Source organism: Hippoglossus stenolepis, chromosome 22 (assembly GCF_022539355.2).
Source record: "Hippoglossus stenolepis isolate QCI-W04-F060 chromosome 22, HSTE1.2, whole genome shotgun sequence".
NCBI lineage: Eukaryota > Metazoa > Chordata > Actinopteri > Pleuronectiformes > Pleuronectidae > Hippoglossus > Hippoglossus stenolepis.
In genome coordinates, this window is record NC_061504.1 from 15,954,101 (window position 1) to 15,972,884 (window position 18,784).

The window sequence follows — 18,784 nt, forward strand, 5'->3', positions numbered from 1 at the left end:
AACACGCTCGCACAGAAACTCACACCTATTACCACACTCGGCCCCCCGTTCACAAGGGGGGGGGTTAAGGGAGGCTTGTGGGGATCAGTTCCCCACTAATCAGTACATGAGAGGGATTCTTCACATGGTGCGTGTGTGGAGATGAAACGTCCTCCTGCAGGCAGCGTTTCATGAATGAAAGTCTGCTCCTCCCTTTGTTCTCTTTTAGAGATGTTTACCTAATGTGAAATTACTGTCATGTTTATATAGGGATTGATATAATGCTACAGGAGCCACACGCTATAATCACACCTGTGTTTCTTCTCCTGTTTAATGACTCTGATGTTTTTTTTGCACAAATCGAACATTTAACCTTTTAAATGTTTTTCCCTTTTGTTGTTGCCGATGCTGGAGTTGAAACTTAACTCCACGCAGCCGACACACTTAAGAGTTGTTTTCTTATTTAAAAAAAAAAAAACCCTCAGGCTGATAGGATCTACACAGTGAGTGCCACCAGCCCCCATTAACCAGCATGAAGCGCTACACGTGTATAACAAACCAGCACACAGGACTTTAAAATACCTAAACCTCAGGGACGCAGGGAAACAGTTAAGAGTTTCATGATCATATTACCAGAGATGGACGGCTGCAGATGGGGCGAGATGGAGGCAGAAAAATAAAGTAACTGCACTTAAAATATTCCACAGAGAGGTGGAAGTACACAAGGTATGAACTGTTTCGGCTGCTGCAATCATTACGAAATACTCACGTTGCTGAGGTCCAATAGGTTTAAACAAGGAGCACTTAGCCGGAGCATAATATAAGATAATTAGTCCCACTAGAGGGAAATTTGATGTGTCACAGCAGCAAAGGGGACAAACATGCAATATAGACCCAGGGAAATAGACGTGATATTTACAGAGTGTAGGATTGCAGACATAAGATATTGAAATTCAGGATAAATACACATTTCCAGCGATTCCGGGATATCTACACAGTTTTATCAGTTAGAACAAACAACCAGCGGCTCCAGACTGTGTGAAAGAAGAGTGAGTTGGGAAAATATAGTGTGAATTGTCATCACTCTCTGAAACTAAACCTAGATGTTTATCTACACAGCTGTCGTGCTGGAGACAGAGTGTGGTGAGAACACCGCAGGTCACACTCACACACTGTGGGAAAGTGAAGACGTGTGATACGTGAGCAGAGCTGAAAATCATCATTAGGTTCTGAATTACTCAAAATCTGTCTTGAGCTTTATTTAGGTTACACGACCTGGGAAAATGTACAACATGAATCATGTCACGTATTAGAATAGGGCAAAGGGAAACGTGCTGGATGGATATTGAAGATTTATTGATTGATACGATGTATTTTTCTTATGGAGTGTTTCCTTGTTCCATGTTTCACAGAATGCAAACCGCAAATTTGTTATTTGTAATCCTGGGAGAGCATAAATAAAAATGTGTGTGGCTTTAAACCAAATCGTTTGATAGCTCAGCAGGGGTTTAATTATTACACTGCTGCGGATTCTAATTATTAATTTATAGTTCATATTAATAGGCTACTACTGTGATTTATGGTCTGGTTGTATTTGTGGTTATAAAGTCATCTGGGTAACACATGGGTGTGAATGGAGCAACACTTCCCTCTAGTGGTAAAAACAATACACTGCTTGTATTCTGTTATCAGAGCGGAACAGTGATTTTGTCCAGTGTGTCTTTGGCTTAAATACAGCTCATGAAAAGTGAATAATAATAATAATAATAATAATAATAATAATAATAATAATAATAATAATGGGACCTTTCTGCACAGGTACATTTATTAGCTCTTTATATTTTAGTGCCAAAAAATGTAAAACAATTTAACAAACATTTTTATTTCTACAAGATGTTGTTTATTTTACTTGAAGGATGTGGTTGGTGTCTTCAAGACTAAAATCTAAACTTTGTGTTGGTCCCTTTAATCATTATGTTCTAATTTCTGAATTTACAGCTCGCCTGTGTGACATTCATCTTTATAAATGAGTATATATTTAAATTACAATAAAAGAAACAGCTGCTCACTGCGTGTTTTAGCAGATGTTGTTGAAGCAAGAATAAAATGTGAATTTGAGTCAATTTAAATTGTGAACCAAACACAACAGAAGCATGTTCTATTGACTTGTTAAATCTTAAAACAGATTTATTTATTTTTCCTCAGGAATAAGATTACTAGTATATTGATTATTGCTGTTAGATTATGATGAATTATTAGTTATTGAATCTATTATAAATGTTGGTTTTTAAGGCCTTGGTTGACAAGAAGAAATGTGTCATTACTAGTACTAGTGGTACTATGACTACTACTAGTACTAAACACAATAAACTACAACTTGAAGTTCTTCAACTGTCAGAAAAACTACACACATGATTAATCACTTGTGCAACATTCAAACTGAAATGTGTATAATAACGGAACAACACTGTTTTTGTATGAGATTTGAAAAAAAAAAAGAAGCAGTTGGTAAACATCATCTCGTGATCAACAACAACAACAACAACAACAACTACGTCACGAATCGAGGACGCGCTCGAGCCCGCACCACGCGACAGGGACGGACAAGATGGCGATGAGTTCAGCACCGGAGGAGTTTCTGCCGTGAAGGAGCAGCGAGGTACGAGCGTTTCTTTCCTCTCCGGGGCTTCCCCCACTCGAGCGGAGCCGCGAATGTGACGCCGCGCTCGGTCTCATCTGAACTCGGCCGCGCCGGTTGTGGGTTTTCTTTTTAAAAGGCAGAACCGGAGCCCCGGCTCCGGGAGCTGAGCTGCGGCTGCCGCACCAACTTGGACGGATTATCGCTTGTTAGCCCTGGCTAATGCTAACTAGCATGCTAGGCTAACGCTAGCTAGGGCTCCCTAATCTCTTTCATAAATATAATTTAACCAGCAGGGTTAGCATTAGCAGCGCGTGTTTGCACGTTCGTGCTCCGCCTGCGATTTAAACAATGTCCGACCTTTGATTTATTGTGTTTTAATACATAAATTAACATTTTTCCCTGTGTTTGATTTCAGTATTTGTGTATAGCAGAGTTAGCATTCGGCTAGCGAGGCTTAGCTGTGGAGAGGGGTCTTTAAAGTTGAGGGGATTCGACCGACCTGACCTCGTGTCCTCGTCCCGCGGGTTGTGGGAAGGTTAAAATGTCGCTGTTGTGTTGTGTTGTTGTGTCTGACGGACTCGCGGTGAGTGTGAAGTTGTGTAGCGGACACACACCGGAGCTCCTGCAGTCACAAGGACGAAGCAGGCAACGCGCGCTAAGCTGCTGATCAAACTTCAGAGACATGAGAAACTCTGTGTTTTCACCGTTTCCTCCATTAAACCCGCTTCCCTCTGCAAATCAAAACACTGGCACTTTCCCTAAAGACACGTGTAAAGGTCACTGTATTTAATACTGTGGGTACTTCTACTACTACTACCCTCATGTACCTGAATATACCCTCAGGATGTGAAGCCTCCTGAGGGTTCAGCCCTTAAAGGAGTCCGTGATCTCAGAAGGACATGTGGTCAGTTACCGCCTCAGCAGGTCTGTGCTGGATCCCTGACAGCACTGAGATTTTATTTATATCACCTTGGCTGCAAACAAACACACACACTCCAATCTGATCAACACTCATTGAATCAACACGCCCATGCCTGCAGTCTAACTGGTAAACAGTGTTTCACCTGAACTCACTGTTGCTGTTTACACATATTTAAAGAAGTTGGAAGGATGATTCAACTGTTCTAATAAAAGATTGTTACGGTCAGAGACACGTTTCCTTGTCTTCACCCGTCTTTCCAGTGTCTTCATCATTTCCCCCGAACTCATTTCCTGTCTTGTCATTTCCCTCCCTTTACTTTCCCTTCTTTCTCAAAGCCCAATTCATGCTTTTGTGTCAAAGCGACGCCGTAGTCTACGCAGAGACGTGTAACCTACGCAGATGCAGATGTGCACCTCCCCAAACATGTAACATACGAGTCGAGGCAACGAATACCGCAATCGCTGTGATTGGTTCGCTTGGAAGCGTCGCATTACCGGCAGACTCGCCGCAGCTTTTGATTTTAGTTGTAGGAACGAACCCGGACGACGTCTTTCTTTTCTGCGTGGCAGTTCTTTAAGAAAAAGTAAATGCTCTTCAACATCTATCAGCTCCAACTCCCACACGATCCGCTCATTAACATTCGCCATTGTTCTGACGTAAACAGACGCCAGAGAAGTTGTAAGTAAGCTGGACCAGAAACCGGAAGAATCACTCGCATTTCTGCAGTAAATCAGCCTTTACTCCACAAAATATAGGTAGTGCTGTACCCAGACAATAGACCTGGCACTCAGCAAGCTCGGCCTCCCTTTTGTAGGATAATTTTACTTCTATGGCCTCAGTGGGGGGTGCTGATAGGCCTCGGCCCCTCTTAAGGATCCCCACTTTGTCCGCACAGGCACATCAACCCCCGAGGATGTGAAAAGGAGGCAGGAGAGATTGCCTGGAGAGATAGAGAGGGACAGGTTGTGGGTCGAGCTTAGTTGTTGTAACATCTGTCAAGAGGTTATGTTTTTGTATTTCACAGATCTTGATGAAAACAATCAGGCGTATTAAGGGGACTGATATTCACGAGTGTGTGTAATTGGGTGCAGATCCACATAAAAATCCAGACGAGATTGAAATGTGGTTTCATAAAGGGACTGTGGGGCCTTGGCGGAGGAATGCGTTTGTCTTGTCTGAGGTTTTCACGCCCAGGTTCAACAGTCCATGTTAACTTAAACACCTTTCTGCTTTTGAGTGGAAGTGTCTGGCAACACTCACCACAGTCATGTTTAGTTTATTTAACGCTGGCACAAGTTACTCTTGGGGAATATTAAGACCCGCTGGCTACGTGGCAGTTTGCCACAGTTTATTCGGCCTCATAAAAACAGCCGTTACAGGTCAGATGTCGTTAATAGTGTTATGGTGTTTTAATGTGTTTCAAGGAAAAGAGCAGGATGTTGATTTGATATAAAATACACACAATGTGCTTCTCCTCGCATGTATGTTTGGCTTGTAGGGGGAAGTATTTCAAAACAGGAGCAAAGCATCTTTAAATCGACCATGCACTGTTTGAGATTTCAGTTTCTCTTTACCTGCCTTTCTTATTCCATCTGGTCAGTTTGAATAATCACATCTCTCTCCCCTCTAGACACCACGATGCCCTGGGAGGCTCCCGTTTCTCAGCTCACCATGGTAATATGAGGCCAGTGTGAAACGTTGACCCGCTCACACAGACTCGCACACAGACGGTCAGTTATTGACTGACGCAGCCAGTCGGCAGGCAGGCGTGTGTAATGGACAGGTGTAAGCATGTGGGGCGGCTGCGGCTGGCCCCGGACCACTCCATCCTCAACCCTCAGAAGTGGCACTGCGTCGACTGCAACACCACCGAGTCTATATGGGCCTGCCTGGGCTGCGCTCATGTGGCGTGCGGCCGCTACATCGAGGAACACGCGCTGCAGCACTTCCAGCAGCAGCGCCACCCGTTGGCTATGGAGGTTAATGAACTTTACGTTTTTTGCTACTTGTGTGACGACTATGTGCTGAACGACAACGCTACCGGAGACCTCAAGCTGCTTCGTAGTACGCTCAGTGCCATCCAGAGCCAGCGCTATGAGGTTACTACACGCAGTGGGCGCACCCTCCGCTCGGCTAGCGCTGCCCCCGATGCCCTCATGCCATGCGGTGCCCGCGAGCTGCAGCTGAAGGACGAGGATAGGATGTTTACTGCCCTCTGGCACCGGCGCCGGGCGCTTATGGGACGTGTCTTTCGCTTCTGGTTTGGACTGACTGAATGTGGACAGAAGAGGGAGGAGGAAGAGAGGAAGAGGGAGGAGGAGGAGGATCAGAAAAGGGAAGCACGGGAGAGGAGGCGAGCTGTAAAGAGACAGCTACAGGAGGAGCTGGAGAATGCTCCTCTGAGAAAGAGTCGCCGTTTACGTCGGAAGAGCCAGAGAGTTGCAGATGCGGCGGTCACAACGGCATCTCGGAGGGAAATCAACAAGGTGAAAACCCCTACGTCCCCAACCTCCACCCGCAGGCCACGGACTCAAAGCCCAAGTACTGCTACCCCCCAAAAAGCTAGACAGACAAAAAAGGTCCCACCACCTCCAAGGCTCCGGAGCCATTCTTCTGCCGCCAAATCTAAGCCCAAAACAACCTCAGCGACCCCCCGTGCTGCCCAAACACCTGTTCGCCGCAAGCAAAGTACCAAACAGGGAGGCTCACCCTTTAAACGGCGTCCCACAGTCACTCCGGGAGTGACAGGCTTGAGGAATTTAGGCAACACTTGTTATATGAACTCCATCCTGCAGGTGCTAAGTCACCTGCACGTCTTCAGGGAGTGCTTTCTGCGCCTGGACCTGACCCAGGCTCTGGAGCTACTGGCAACTGCCGTCCACGGCCAACTGGCAGGGAAGTCTTTCTCCGACTCAGCCCTGTCCCAGAGGAAGGGGCTTCAGACCAGCTCCGGCTCTGGGGCAGGACTGAGCGGTGGAGCGTCACGCGCCCGCAGCATGGAGCTGATACAACCCAAAGAGCCGAGCTCGAAGCACATCTCTCTCTGCCATGAGCTGCACACCTTGTTCCAGGTCATGTGGTCGGGCAAGTGGGCGCTGGTGTCACCGTTCGCCATGCTCCACTCGGTGTGGCAGCTGATTCCAGCGTTCAGGGGCTACGCTCAGCAGGACGCTCAGGAGTTCCTGTGCGAGCTGCTGGACAAGGTGCAGCACGAGCTGGAAAGCACCGGTAAGCACACGACCACCGCGGGAGTTCCACAGAAACGACTCATCAAGCAGGTGCTCAGCGTCGTCAACACCATCTTTCACGGCCAGCTCCTCAGCCAGGTACGACACACACACACACACACACCTGTCATCACTTTAATTTCACAACCACAGAGTAACTGAGCAGTCATCAAGTGACTCATGTTACAATCACCCACACACACTGGTGTGATTGATTCAACAGTCATCACAAGCCCTGACTCAACTGTATCGGTAATTCATTAATCTGAGTAATTTAACCTTGATGGAGTTGATTACAACTGAATATCTGTGAAAAGTGAAAGTGAAGGTTAAACTTCCAACACTGACGAGTCTTTAAAGTATTATAAGTAAATCAATAAAGCTCCACTTCTTTTTCTCATAGAATAAGCAACAGCTTCTTTTAATGTGCCAAACGTGTCACTGACTCCTGGTCGTGCACGTACACTTACAGGATTGGCTGATTTAAGTTGATACCATTTTGACGCATGGACACGAATCTGTATCATCTTAGGTTCTGTCAAAGTTCAGCATCGTTTCAGGTCATTGATAGAAAAGGTTGTGGGGGAACGTGGGGAGTTGGTGTGAGGACGAGAGATTAGTGATTACTTGTCGAGGCTGAGCACACACTGCGACACCTGCTCGTGCTCAATAAAGAGGCTGTGTGTCTGGGTGGCATCGCTGCACTGTGGCCGTTAACTGCAGCTCGGATTCAGGCTGCACCTCACGTGTGTCAGTTGGTGTTATGTAGGAAAATAAAGCAGCTCATACTTTATTTTTTATAGTTTAGAGACAAGAAACCGCTCAGAGGACGACGAAGACAAATATTAAAATGATCTGCACAGTGCATTTCCATCCCCTGAGACCCACTCGTCTTTTTGTTTTCCTCACTCTGACATGCAGGTCACATGCCTGGCGTGCGACCATCGCTCCAACACGGTGGAGCCGTTCTGGGATCTGTCTCTGGAGTTCCCTGAGCGGTATCACAGTAATAGCAGGGAGTCAGCCGCGCAGGCTTCGTGCCATCTGACCGAGATGCTGGCCAAGTTCACAGAGACCGAAGCGCTGGAGGGAAACATCTACGCTTGTGACCAGTGTAACTGTGAGTTGAATAATGTTTAAATACACACACACACACACACACACACACACACACACACACACACACACACACACACACACACACACACACACACACACACACTTTATCTCAGATGTTTCACACAGATCTACAACAAAGATATTAGTGTGAGATAAATGGAAAAGAGAAACAAAGAGTTAAGCCACAAAGATCCCAGATTGTTTGAGTGAAGCACATCATGGTTACTGGGAGGACTTGGAACTTTTATTGTTAATAATTGTGGTTTAATGTCATAAAGTTAATCGACAACTCACCTGATGCAGTTTTTTTACGTTTCAATGGGCCTTTCGCACTCAGACAATAGAGTTAGTAGATACTACATCTATGGAGAGAGACGTAGACGTGCACCTCAGAGCTGGTTGGTTATTGCAGTTATATGGTTGTGTGTCTACACAGTTGCCCCACGTTCTTTATCTTTACTGGTGCTGTCATAAAGCAGGAAGTGTGGAAATAATGAAACTGTGTCACAACCCTGCTCAAGGCTGGACAGAGTAGGAAAGACCACACATGACCACACATGGCCGAGGGCAGCCCGAGTCTTCAGGCACTTACTGATGGGGGAGTTTATTCACTGGAAACCAGTGGGTCCACACATTCCCAGCTATGTTGTTACCCACAGATGTGATCATATAGCTCCACCCACTTTCACTGCCCCTTTTGAGGGAGTTGCAATAACTGCACCCAAGGCCCTTTTTCCACTGGTGAATAAACCCACTAACATCTGGCTTCTCTCTGCCATGGGAATGGATTCAATAAGCAGTCACTCCGGGGTCTAGTGACTCTGCAGCAGACACGGGTTTCCATCAGCTGCTATTGGCACTGACGGAAATGAGACACCTCAGTGTTTGGTGCTGTACAAATACAAAGAGATCCTACTTGTGATGGGAAAGGAGTTTTAAAAGGATCAGTGTATATCTGCTTATTTTGGTGTAAAAGAGAAAAAAGATTACCAACGAATGCTGAGGGGAGAAAACTCCAGGACTAGAACATTAAACTTAAAGACTAAACCCATGTAGGACACTTCCCAGATGCAGTTTGGAAAACATAAAGCAACGGTGAATTAACACAAACATCCAACTTCATCTTACCTGAATCACTGATTTGATCCCAGACAACACGAGTTTGAACTAATTGAAACGTAGACATCAAATTAAAACACTGTGGGAGACGTGAATGAGAGAGACCAGGTGACGTGAATCTGCCTGACGACCAAACTCCTCCAATCAGAGGCCAGCTCAGAGAGGCTGGTCACACTGAACTTAACACACATTGACCTTATGCATGGAGCACCCCATAATATGCAGAAGAGGCTGAGTGGTGTGGAATATTGTATGTCTTTTTTATATATATATATTTATATATATATATAACTCGCTCGTCTTGTTTGCAGCTGCTCGCCGGCGGACCTCCTCCAAACCCGTCATCCTGACCGACGCACAGAAACAGCTGATGGTCCACAAACTGCCTCAGGTCCTGCGGCTGCACCTCAAACGGTTCAGGTGAGACCACGATACTTCACAGTAAAGTTTCTTGGTTTGCCCACAATTCGTATTGAAGTGTTTCTAGGTTGTATATTAAAAAGGTTTTCTCCTGACTGTTGTGATACACATTAATAAAACTAATATCGACGGCCTCTCTGTCTTGTAATTGGTCGTCAGGTGGTCTGGGCGGAACCACCGGGAGAAGATCGGAGTCCACGTCAGCTTCGACCAGCTTCTGGACATGGAGCCGTACTGCTGCCTCGAGCCCTCGCCCAGAGGGGCGGCCTGTTCCAGTCCCAGCAGCCCGAGCTCCCCCGGCTCGCCGCGCCCCAAGCACTTCCTCTACGAACTCTCCGCTGTGGCTATGCATCATGGGAAGGGCTTCGGCTCAGGCCACTACACGGCCTACTGCTACAACACAGCAGGTGGTGAGTGCAAACACAGCTGTGGGCTTTTAGAGGCCTCTAATGGTTGAGGATTCATTCGCTGCTTGATTCACATACTAATTTGTCTCCCTCGACTCCTCCTCAGGCTTCTGGGTTCACTGTAATGACTCTAAGATGAACGTGTGTTCGGTGGAGGAGGTCTGCCGAGCTCAGGCCTACATCCTCTTCTACACACAGCGAGTAACTCAGGACAAAGACCGGCCGCTATAGGACCACGACCCCCTGAACCTCCTCCTCCTCCTCCTCCTCCTCCTCGTCGCCGCCTCCTCAGCGAGACGACACCAGCACAGCCCCACCTATCGCTCTTTCTCTCTTCCCTCTCTTTCTTTGGGCATTTCATATCCCGGGAGGATGGGTCTTTTTTAGTCTATTTTTCTAAAGGAAAAAGAAAAGAGAGGAAGAACTCCTTTTTTTAAAACCTGGTTCTGCTTTGTGAACTTCTTGTATATGGTGTTTATATGTAGGTATTTTAAAAAAAAACGAGAAAAAGGTGGTGATGTTTTGTGTACAGTTGAATTTTTTATTATAAATAAGAGTATCAGCCAAGATGTGTCTCGGTAGCAGCTGACAGATTCTGACTACACACACGTACACGTGTCCTCTGCAGGTTGTACAGGTGGATCCACGTGTCGGCCTCCCTGCGGTGGGGGCTTGTTGATTGTAAATTCTGTTTGTTTGTTTGAATCAAGTGAAATGTTCCTCAGTCACTTTAGATAGTCAACACAGAACTGGATGTCGGCTGTAAAACGTCACTCGCTCGCTAGAAAATGGCCGCCCTGTTTCTCACAGACGTAAACGTGGTTTTTCCTGCCTGAAATGCACTAATCACGGCAGAACAGGTCGTTAGAACTCGGACTTCTTGATATTAGTTAGTTAAAAGATCTGTGCACGTGCGGAAGTTTATTTCTCACTCTGAAGTTCTCCTGGGTCTGTCAGGAAACACTGCAGACCCGAAGCCAAAGCCTTGAGGGGGATGTTTGGAAAAAAAACTCCCAGCGTTTCCCAAACGGTTCCTCTTTTTTGTAACGGAGAAAAAGAAAAGTCTCCAAGAGGACGATTTTGGGCTCAATGCTGCCACCTCTCTGCTCCAGAATGTAATTGTCTTCGGAGTCTGAACCAACCACACAGAAACGAGCGTTCTTTAAAAGTGCCCTTTTGTCAAAAAGCTGATATTTTTATAGTTCATATCAAGGCAGTGACGTGGAATGTGCACGGCTGCCGTCCCACGCAAACCAGCATCTAGATAATGAATGTATTTTTATACGCAATCCTTCTCAGAGGTTTTCTAGAAAAGAGGCCATGGACTGTTTTTAAAGTTTTTATACAAACGCTATGAATTCACCAGCAGCAGATTTCACTGTTCTCCAGGAAGTGGGTGTGTGTACTGTACGTGTTTGGTAAAACATCCTGATTCATCATGAATTCAGGATGTGATATTTATCTCCGTATTGGAGAAACAGAAAAAATCTCCACCTCAATCGTGTTCCCTCAGGATTTGTGTCAGAGGGAAATTCAAAGCACACTTCATGTTTTTATTTACCGTCTTTATCATCGTGACACATTGTATTTTTTTGGTTACTACTCCATGGATTTATGTGTGTGTAAATTTATGGAAGTTATACTATGCAAATTGTTACCTCAATTTTTTTTCTAGAGAAAATTACCTCAATAAATGAGAATATTTTTTCATTTTTCTACATAAGATGAAGGTTGTGTGTCCTCTTATTTCAAACAGGAAGCTTGTCAGTTACATTTTAATTATACATCCTGATTAACAACCTTAACTTTAAATCTGTCATGAGATTTTGATCTGTGATTGTCGACATCAGGAGACGACGGCACGTTATGAGCAAAAAATTACTTTAATCATCTTTTCTTTCTTACAAAAAACATTTTCAGGGATTTCAAACTGAAGCTCTTTTAAACCCGGGGAACACAGCGGCAGCAGCCAGTTTATAGATATTTTACAAATATCAAAGGAAACAATGACTCGAGGGCCAGAGTGTTCCCGCCCCCCCTCCCCCCCACCGGGTAGCGACAGAAGCCAAACATACAGCTGCAGATGCACGGTGCCTGTGTGAGGATGTGTTCAGAGCTACAGCACCGCCAGCTTTGCATTAGCAATCATCTGTTCGCAGGTTTTCTTCTTTAAACAAAAACCAGAAGCTTTTGTGCTTAAATTTAAGTCGAGCACTGAAGGACTGGAGCCTTGGAAACAGAAAATAAAAGAGTGAGGGGTTCACAGGGCCCTGACCTCACTGTGTGATGAACACTGGTGTGACACTGAAGTCAGTGGCAACATTTTTAACTGTTTGACAGTTTAAAACTATTTTCAAAGATCTCATTGAAGGAACTTACAACTCTGCTTCCAACAAACACGTGCAGGCTTCTTCATTATTTATTTTTTTTAGCTGTGGTTGATTATAGAAAACTCAGAAAAGCCAGTCAGTCTCGTTCTCGAGCTGTGAGTGGTGCATTGTGGGTAGAATACATTTGGCGTCAGTCACTGCTGCTCTGACTCGACCACTTCCTGCGTTACAAGCTCTTTTTCTGCCGTCTCTCTGGAGGAGAAGATGCTAACAGGGTCGTGGAGGTGTGAGGAGGCGGGGAGGGAGTCTGGTGGCGGTGTCGTCGTTGCAGGGGTTGGGGGGGTGTCAGTAGTCGTCTCCCCGGCTCACCACCTCCTTGCAGGTGGGCCTGAGCAGGATGGTGTGCTCGAACTGAGCGGTGTAGCAGCCCTTGGTGTCGCAGAGCGGGGGGTAGGGGTCCACGATGCCCAGGTCGCACAGGTTCTTCAGCGCCATCAGGTACTTGCTCTCACCCAGGCGGTCCAGCCAGCGCCGGCAGAACGCCAGCGTGCCGAAGTGCTCGTTGATCACGTTGAGCAGGTGCTTCGCTCTGGGCAGCCTGGAGAGGGAGGAGGCATCACAACACAGTCCATGTATTCACACTGACACTGAGGGATTGTGGGTAAAATCCAGCAAATCAGAAAATCCTTTACCTGATGGGGACGTGGCCAACGTCAAAGTTTTTCATGTAGTGGGAGCACTCCATGTCGTCGTGGACCACACCTTTACCTGTGCTGCCAAATGTCTCTATGGCATAAACCTCTCCTTCCTGCACGGTGAGAAAACACACGTGATCAACAACAGGGTCACGTGTTAAATACATCAACCCACAGAGTTTTATTTGGGGGCTGACAGGAAAAAAACTCTACAGCAACAGACTTTGACATTTGTATTCTTATGTTCAGTCCTTCCTCCTCTGGAATAAGTCCAGAGTCCAGTGGAACTCACCTCCATTCTCGTTGCTTCTCCTCCTTTAACGATGGGCACTGTCTTTCCAGCGTGTATTCTGTACTGACCGATTGAATGACCGTTCAGGTTTCGGATCGGCTTCACTGCAAAAAAAGATCCAATAAAGTTTAGTATGAATTGATATATAAATGCATAAAATAATAGTTTTTCATCTTCCAGCACAAAAGTTTCCACTGGTGGAATATGGAAACTGTATCTAAGGTGTATGTTCCAGTTGTGATCTGTGTTTTCAGATGAGAACGCACCTTGATATGTTTTGCCATCAAGCTCGACCTCGTACGACTCCATCACCTCTTGAATCGCCTCTCCGACGTCACACAGACGCACGTCGATGCCGGCGTTCTGCAACAGGAACAGACATTAAGCTACATGATCAGCACAGACCAAACCAGTGAGGTGTGTCAGTGTGTGTGTGTGTGTGTTAGAGTCTTACTTTGATTCCAGTATTGGTGGCGTCTTTCACAGCCTCCAGCAGCTTGTCATACTTTGGGTTAAATGTAACAGTGAAGGCACAGTCAATGATTCGCCCTGCAGAGGAAAAAGAACGATGCTTTAGTCGACGTTTCCTGGTAAAAACCCAGAGATAAAACACACTGCAGAAAAACAACGACTGTATTATGAAGGATCGTCTAATGTTTGAGAGCAGAACATTAATTACTGTTTGCTGCCAATCTTCAAAACATCCATTATGGATACAGAGCGAGAACTGAACCCATCGATTTTCAGCATCAGCACAAAATGCGACTGAGGCAGCACTTAATCTGAGCAGGTACCGTTGATGTGCGTGCCGAAGTCGATCTTGCAGACGTCGTCGTACTGCAGGACGGTGGTGTCTCCGGCGTTGGGAGTGTAGTGGGCAGCACAATGGTTCAGGGAGCAGCCGGTGGGGAAGGCCAGGCCGGCGTCCAGCCTGTTCTCCTTGATCAGCTTACGAGAACAGTCCTCCAACCGCTCGCTGGAGAAGAAACATGAAGAGTTAATCACACGGAAAGAAAATACTGTTCTGCAGAAGAAGACTGGTCTCAAAACGACAGCAAACACTGTGGTGTTGTTCGGAGAGATGCCTGAAGCCGCTCACTCCCACTCTTCAGCCTCTACTCTCACGTTTACGATCACAAGTGAACAGAAGTAGTAAAGGCCTCCTCACCAGATTTCGATCATGGTCATGCCGGGTTTGAGGAAGCTGCGGACGTGTTGGCGGACCTGTCTGTGGGCCTCGGCCGCCTGTCTGAAGTCATTCCACACCTCCTCGTTGGCTTTGTCCAGCACCCGCTTCTCTTCGCTGGTCGTACGCCACGCTGCACTGCGACTGGGAGACAAACACAAAGACAGCGGGCTTTGTTATTATTATGGACCTCTATGCTGCTTTATTAGAGAAGCAGCCATTACACATGGAAAACTGATGGTTTGGGAAAGTAAACAAGTTAACGCTGCCGGCTGGAACTTGTTTTTCTACTCGACAACAAAGCTCCTGACTCATGAGGTCATGAAAACCAGGGTCGATGAGTTCACCTGCACAGGAGCATGTTTGAATATTTAAACACTGTTGCAAGTGAATCATTCTAATATAAAAACCTGTTTGATGAGAACAAATAAACCAGCTTCTTCTCAGAAAAACTAAATACTAGCTAGTTACTTTTCAAATGCTCTAAAAGTTCAATTTTACATTGAATTGTTTTAAAGACTTTAGTAGCACTGGAGACAAGATATGACACGTTCAGGCTGTTTCCATTAACTTCTAATACTTAAATGTGATAACACAAACTTTATGTCTATGTACTATGTGTGTGTGTGTGTGTGTTGTTCTTACCCGTCCTGTAAAGTCGGGTATTCACACTCCTGTCCCATGGGGAACGTCCCGTTGGGGTATAAATCACAGATGGGTACTGACGGGGGGTCAGTCTGAGTTTTGGCTGGAAAAAAAGAGGCAAGAGAAAAAAAGTGAGCTCTCACACTGAGGGTTTGAAACCACATATGTTGCAGCAAAGTGAAATTTAAATCAACTCACGTCCTTTCTTCTTCTTTTTCTTCTTCTTCTTTTTCCCTGCAGAGTTTTCGCCATCGTCTCCATCTGTGCGAGTAAAGACACAGTTTTTACACCGAACTAAAAGACGTCATGTTGACACGTGATGTGTCGTCAGGTGTTTCTGACAGTCACCTTCTTCGCCATCCTCCTCCTTCTCTTTGTCTTCTATCGCCTGCTTCTCAAGCTGCTTGCTCACGTCAGTGACGCCATCCGCCTCCGCTTCAGCTACTGCAACGAGATCGGCACGACGAGAACATGAACACGGTCCAGTCGGGAAATGTCTCTTAAAAATATGATCACAGCAGCTTGAATGAATGAAGAAAAAGACTAAACACTTTACATTTGACAGAGAGTATTCGCTCGTTTAGAGATTATCTGACACCAGAGGACGTTTTCCAAGATGTGACCTCTTTACACTTTACTGTGTGGAAATCACTGGGATCATTTGGGATGTAACTGAGGCCAAGGAGTTCAAAGCGGTGTCAGTAAATACGTAAACAAGTGTGTTTACATAAGAAGCTTTAAAGCAACTTATATAAGTAAGTAAGTATAAGAGAAACCGTGCTAAACATAAAGTTGTTAGCAGTTCCATGTGACGTGATTAACACAACTAGGACTTTTATAAAAGACACAACACATACAAACTGTATTTGTGTCTGAGCTGATAACTGATCTGATTAAGGCCAATATGATACCGACCCAGCAGGTCGACTGGGTGTGTCCTGCAGAGACGTGAAACCCTGCAGCGGTCACATTAATCGCTCCCGACTGGTTAAGGAGGTTAAAACGGAACGTAAACAGAGGAGTTCTAAGAAAAATAAGCTGAAGTTGGAGCGATGTGCATTAAAACCTGTGAAAACAAAGCGATCCTTGTTTGCATGATGATGTTTAAACTCGATCTAAAAGAAAAACCACGACAGCTACAAAGCATTTAGTCTTTTTTGCAGCAGAAAGCAAACGTCTCTGTCCTCTGGCTGATCACGTCGTTTCCTTGAGTTGACATCATAACGTTTCGTACGCCCGGGATAATTTCATTAACGTTAAATGTGGAGCGTAGTAATTTGTTCATGTTTCTATTTTCGGATATCTTTTGACACAATACGTTTTAAGTGCTAATTTAGATAAATATGTGTCTTCTGGTTTTTTTGAATTTATTTATAAACACAATTCCAGTACTTTAATCATTTATTATGGTTTATTGACAGTAATAGACGTTTAGCTGAGCTTGTATAGACTTTAGAGATAAGAAATGACATCACACAGTAAAAACAGCAACACAGACACAGACGGGGGATTTAAACTGCAGAAACTGGTGAAGCGTGTTTCTGAAAAGAATCAACAACACGGTTGAGTCATCTGAGCACACGACCTCCCACTTCCCCATCGTGTGTTATTGATGTAATTCTGATTAATGCTACTTCAGGTGTTCATTAGATATAATTCATCTGTTTCTGAAGGTGTGAGATTATCAGGGTGTGGTTTTAATTCCCTCTCACTGAGCAATAAACTGGTCTCAATCCAAACCAGGAACATGTTACTGTCTCTAAATGTCTTTAAATGGAAGATCGTGTAAATTCTGTGTGTTCTGGTGATTTATCTGCAGAATTAATCTTCTCTTCTTACATCACGACTCTGGCAAAAAAGGCAGAATTACGAAACAGGGAAACTGGGCTCAGCTTCGCGTCAGCGTGAGAAACAGCAGCGACGGAGCGAAGCAGGTTTCACGTCAACAAGATGATGTCTCCACCGGAAGTCCGCGGTGAGAGAGTCTGGGTTCACCCCGAGGTAAATGTCACCGCTGCCGGACGCGGATCTGACCACAGCCCGGTGAGTTTCATGAGGCCCGACACACACCGAGCAACCCGCATGGCTACTGAGCTCATGGGTCAAGGCAGACCTGTGACAGCACAACTTCCGGCTGGACCTTCACATTAAAATTGGAGCCAATTAACCAATATCAGACTAAATGTTAACCTGCGAGTCGCATCTATTATAGTATAACAATTTTGGTGTGTGTGTGTGTGTGTGTGTGTGGGGGGGGTACTTTCAAGTTTCCCTTGTGTAAAATCTTTAATGAAAAAAACACTTTAATTTCAACTGACGACAAAATCTCTATATTTTAGAAAGATTTAGACTGATTCAATAAGCAACAAATTTGAAGTAATTGTTTCAACGTATTAGTATTTTATTTCAAGTTGTTAATTGTATTAACAGCGAAATGTCTTGTTAATTAAATAAAATAGTTTATGGATTATATTACTAACAGCTCAGGGACTTATCACCATCTTCAGAATATAAATTAAATAATAAAAGGATGATCAAATTCTTATTCTCACGTAGGATAATAATCCAAGTTGTGGTTTTTAGTGTCATTTTATTAATCCCAATTACTTATTATAGTTAGGTTCAACCTTAGTTTAAAGTTATCGTCACACGACATTATTTTAAAAGTAAAAGAATTTAATATAGAATTTGTCTTTTAACAGAAAGTGCAAAGCTACAAACTAGTTTAGTTTTCATGTCAGATGTTAATAATATTGTCTTGGTTACTAGTTTACTTCTTGACTTAGTAACTAGTAATATCTTATCTATCTTAACTATGACAACAGGTTATGTTATGTTGTATGCAGTGGAAGAATAAAAAGCATCAATATGACACAATAAGAGTAAATTAACTAATTTTCCAGAAGTGTTGGACGTTTATTTTGAAGTCCCCCTCCCGTGGTTTCCTGTGCGCAGCCCAGTTAGCTTGTTAGCATGTTAGCTTGCTAGCAGCCTCACCTGTCGCCGCGGACTTGTTCTTCTTCTTCTTTCTCCTCCTCTTCTTCGCGGTCTCCTCCACCGGGTCGGTCTCCTCCTTGTCCTCCGCCTCTCCGTTCAGCTCCGGTACCGGCACCGGGCTCTGCTCCAGAACCGGGCTCTGCTCCGGTACCGGGGGGACCGGGACCTGGACCGGGCTCTGCTCCGCTTGCACGTCCGCCATGATCGCAGGCGCTGCTGGAAAAGGAAGCGCAAAGGATTGTGGGAGTGCTGTGCATGGTGCTGCCTTCAGGGATGGTCGGAAGTTTAAGAATTGTTTTCAAAGATCTTTTGTACCAGTTTTCTCCATTTGTTTAAAACTCGGAGTACAAATGCTCTGTTACAGTATTTAAAGGTTCAGTGTGTAGGATCTAGTGACATCTAGTGGTGAAGTGTCAGGTTGCAGCTGAGTACCCCTCACCTCTCCCTCCTCTTCCAAACATGACAGAGAACCAGTGGAAACCTTCAGTTGTCATAAAAACGCTTCTTTGTTTATGATATTGTATTGGTGACTTTATGCAAGAAAAACATATCTACTATACTTTATATATTCATAATTAATTCAGCAAAACACTAACCTTATAACATGAGTCTTTAAAAATCTGAGCCTGTACAGTGCACTTGAATGCATCACAAAGTAAAACATGCTGCATCAGCTGAAGTGAAGCTCTAAGCCTGATGCAGTAGAAATACATGTAAAAAACTACACTCACAAATATACGACATGTAAAGTGTAGTTTATACATGTATTTATACAACATCAGGCTCAGAGTGGATGTGAATCTCT

General features: G+C 44.9%; 2 protein-coding genes across 3 annotated transcripts; one reads left to right on the forward strand and one right to left on the reverse strand.

Annotated features, from left to right (window-relative positions):
• Nucleotides 1-2,547: 2,547 nt before the first annotated feature.
• usp44 (ubiquitin specific peptidase 44) lies at nt 2,548-11,557 on the forward strand. 2 transcript variants are annotated; one of them, XM_035147209.2, is made up of 6 exons: nt 2,548-2,638; nt 5,173-6,868; nt 7,691-7,889; nt 9,319-9,427; nt 9,587-9,837; nt 9,941-11,557. In XM_035147209.2, exons 2-6 carry the CDS (start codon nt 5,318-5,320, stop codon nt 10,063-10,065), a joined length of 2,235 nt encoding a protein of 744 aa, XP_035003100.2. In that variant the 5' UTR covers nt 2,548-2,638; nt 5,173-5,317; the 3' UTR covers nt 10,066-11,557. The 2 variants fall into 2 exon arrangements, with proteins under 2 accessions (XP_035003100.2, XP_047194505.1); XM_047338549.1 differs by having other exon boundaries at nt 9,587-9,834.
• Nucleotides 11,558-11,698: 141 nt separating this feature from the next.
• LOC118101438 (methionine aminopeptidase 2) lies at nt 11,699-18,219 on the reverse strand. The gene is made up of 11 exons (XM_035147211.2): nt 17,980-18,219; nt 15,331-15,426; nt 15,181-15,243; nt 14,983-15,085; nt 14,320-14,481; nt 13,946-14,127; nt 13,606-13,700; nt 13,418-13,514; nt 13,152-13,255; nt 12,857-12,972; nt 11,699-12,762 (listed from the first exon to the last, which is right to left on the reverse strand). The coding sequence occupies exons 1-11, from the start codon at nt 18,179-18,181 to the stop codon at nt 12,510-12,512; spliced, it is 1,473 nt and encodes a 490-aa protein (XP_035003102.2). The 5' UTR covers nt 18,182-18,219; the 3' UTR covers nt 11,699-12,509.
• Between the last annotated feature and the right edge of the window lie 565 nt (nt 18,220-18,784).

Excerpts from the sequence above, each read along its gene's own strand:
- usp44 (XM_035147209.2), top strand. The coding sequence starts at position 5,318 with ATGGACAGGTGTAAGCATGTGGGGCGGCTGCGGCTGGCCCCGGACCAC. Across the intron at positions 6,869-7,690 it reads ACGGCCAGCTCCTCAGCCAG|GTCACATGCCTGGCGTGCGA; the intron begins GTACGACACACA and ends TCTGACATGCAG. Across the intron at positions 9,838-9,940 it reads CTGCTACAACACAGCAGGTG|GCTTCTGGGTTCACTGTAAT; the intron begins GTGAGTGCAAAC and ends ACTCCTCCTCAG.
- LOC118101438 (XM_035147211.2), bottom strand. The coding sequence starts at position 18,181 with ATGGCGGACGTGCAAGCGGAGCAGAGCCCGGTCCAGGTCCCGGTCCCC. Across the intron at positions 15,244-15,330 it reads GGAGGAGGATGGCGAAGAAG|ATGGAGACGATGGCGAAAAC; the intron begins GTGACTGTCAGA and ends TTACTCGCACAG. Across the intron at positions 14,482-14,982 it reads TACCCGACTTTACAGGACGG|TCGCAGTGCAGCGTGGCGTA; the intron begins GTAAGAACAACA and ends TTTGTCTCCCAG.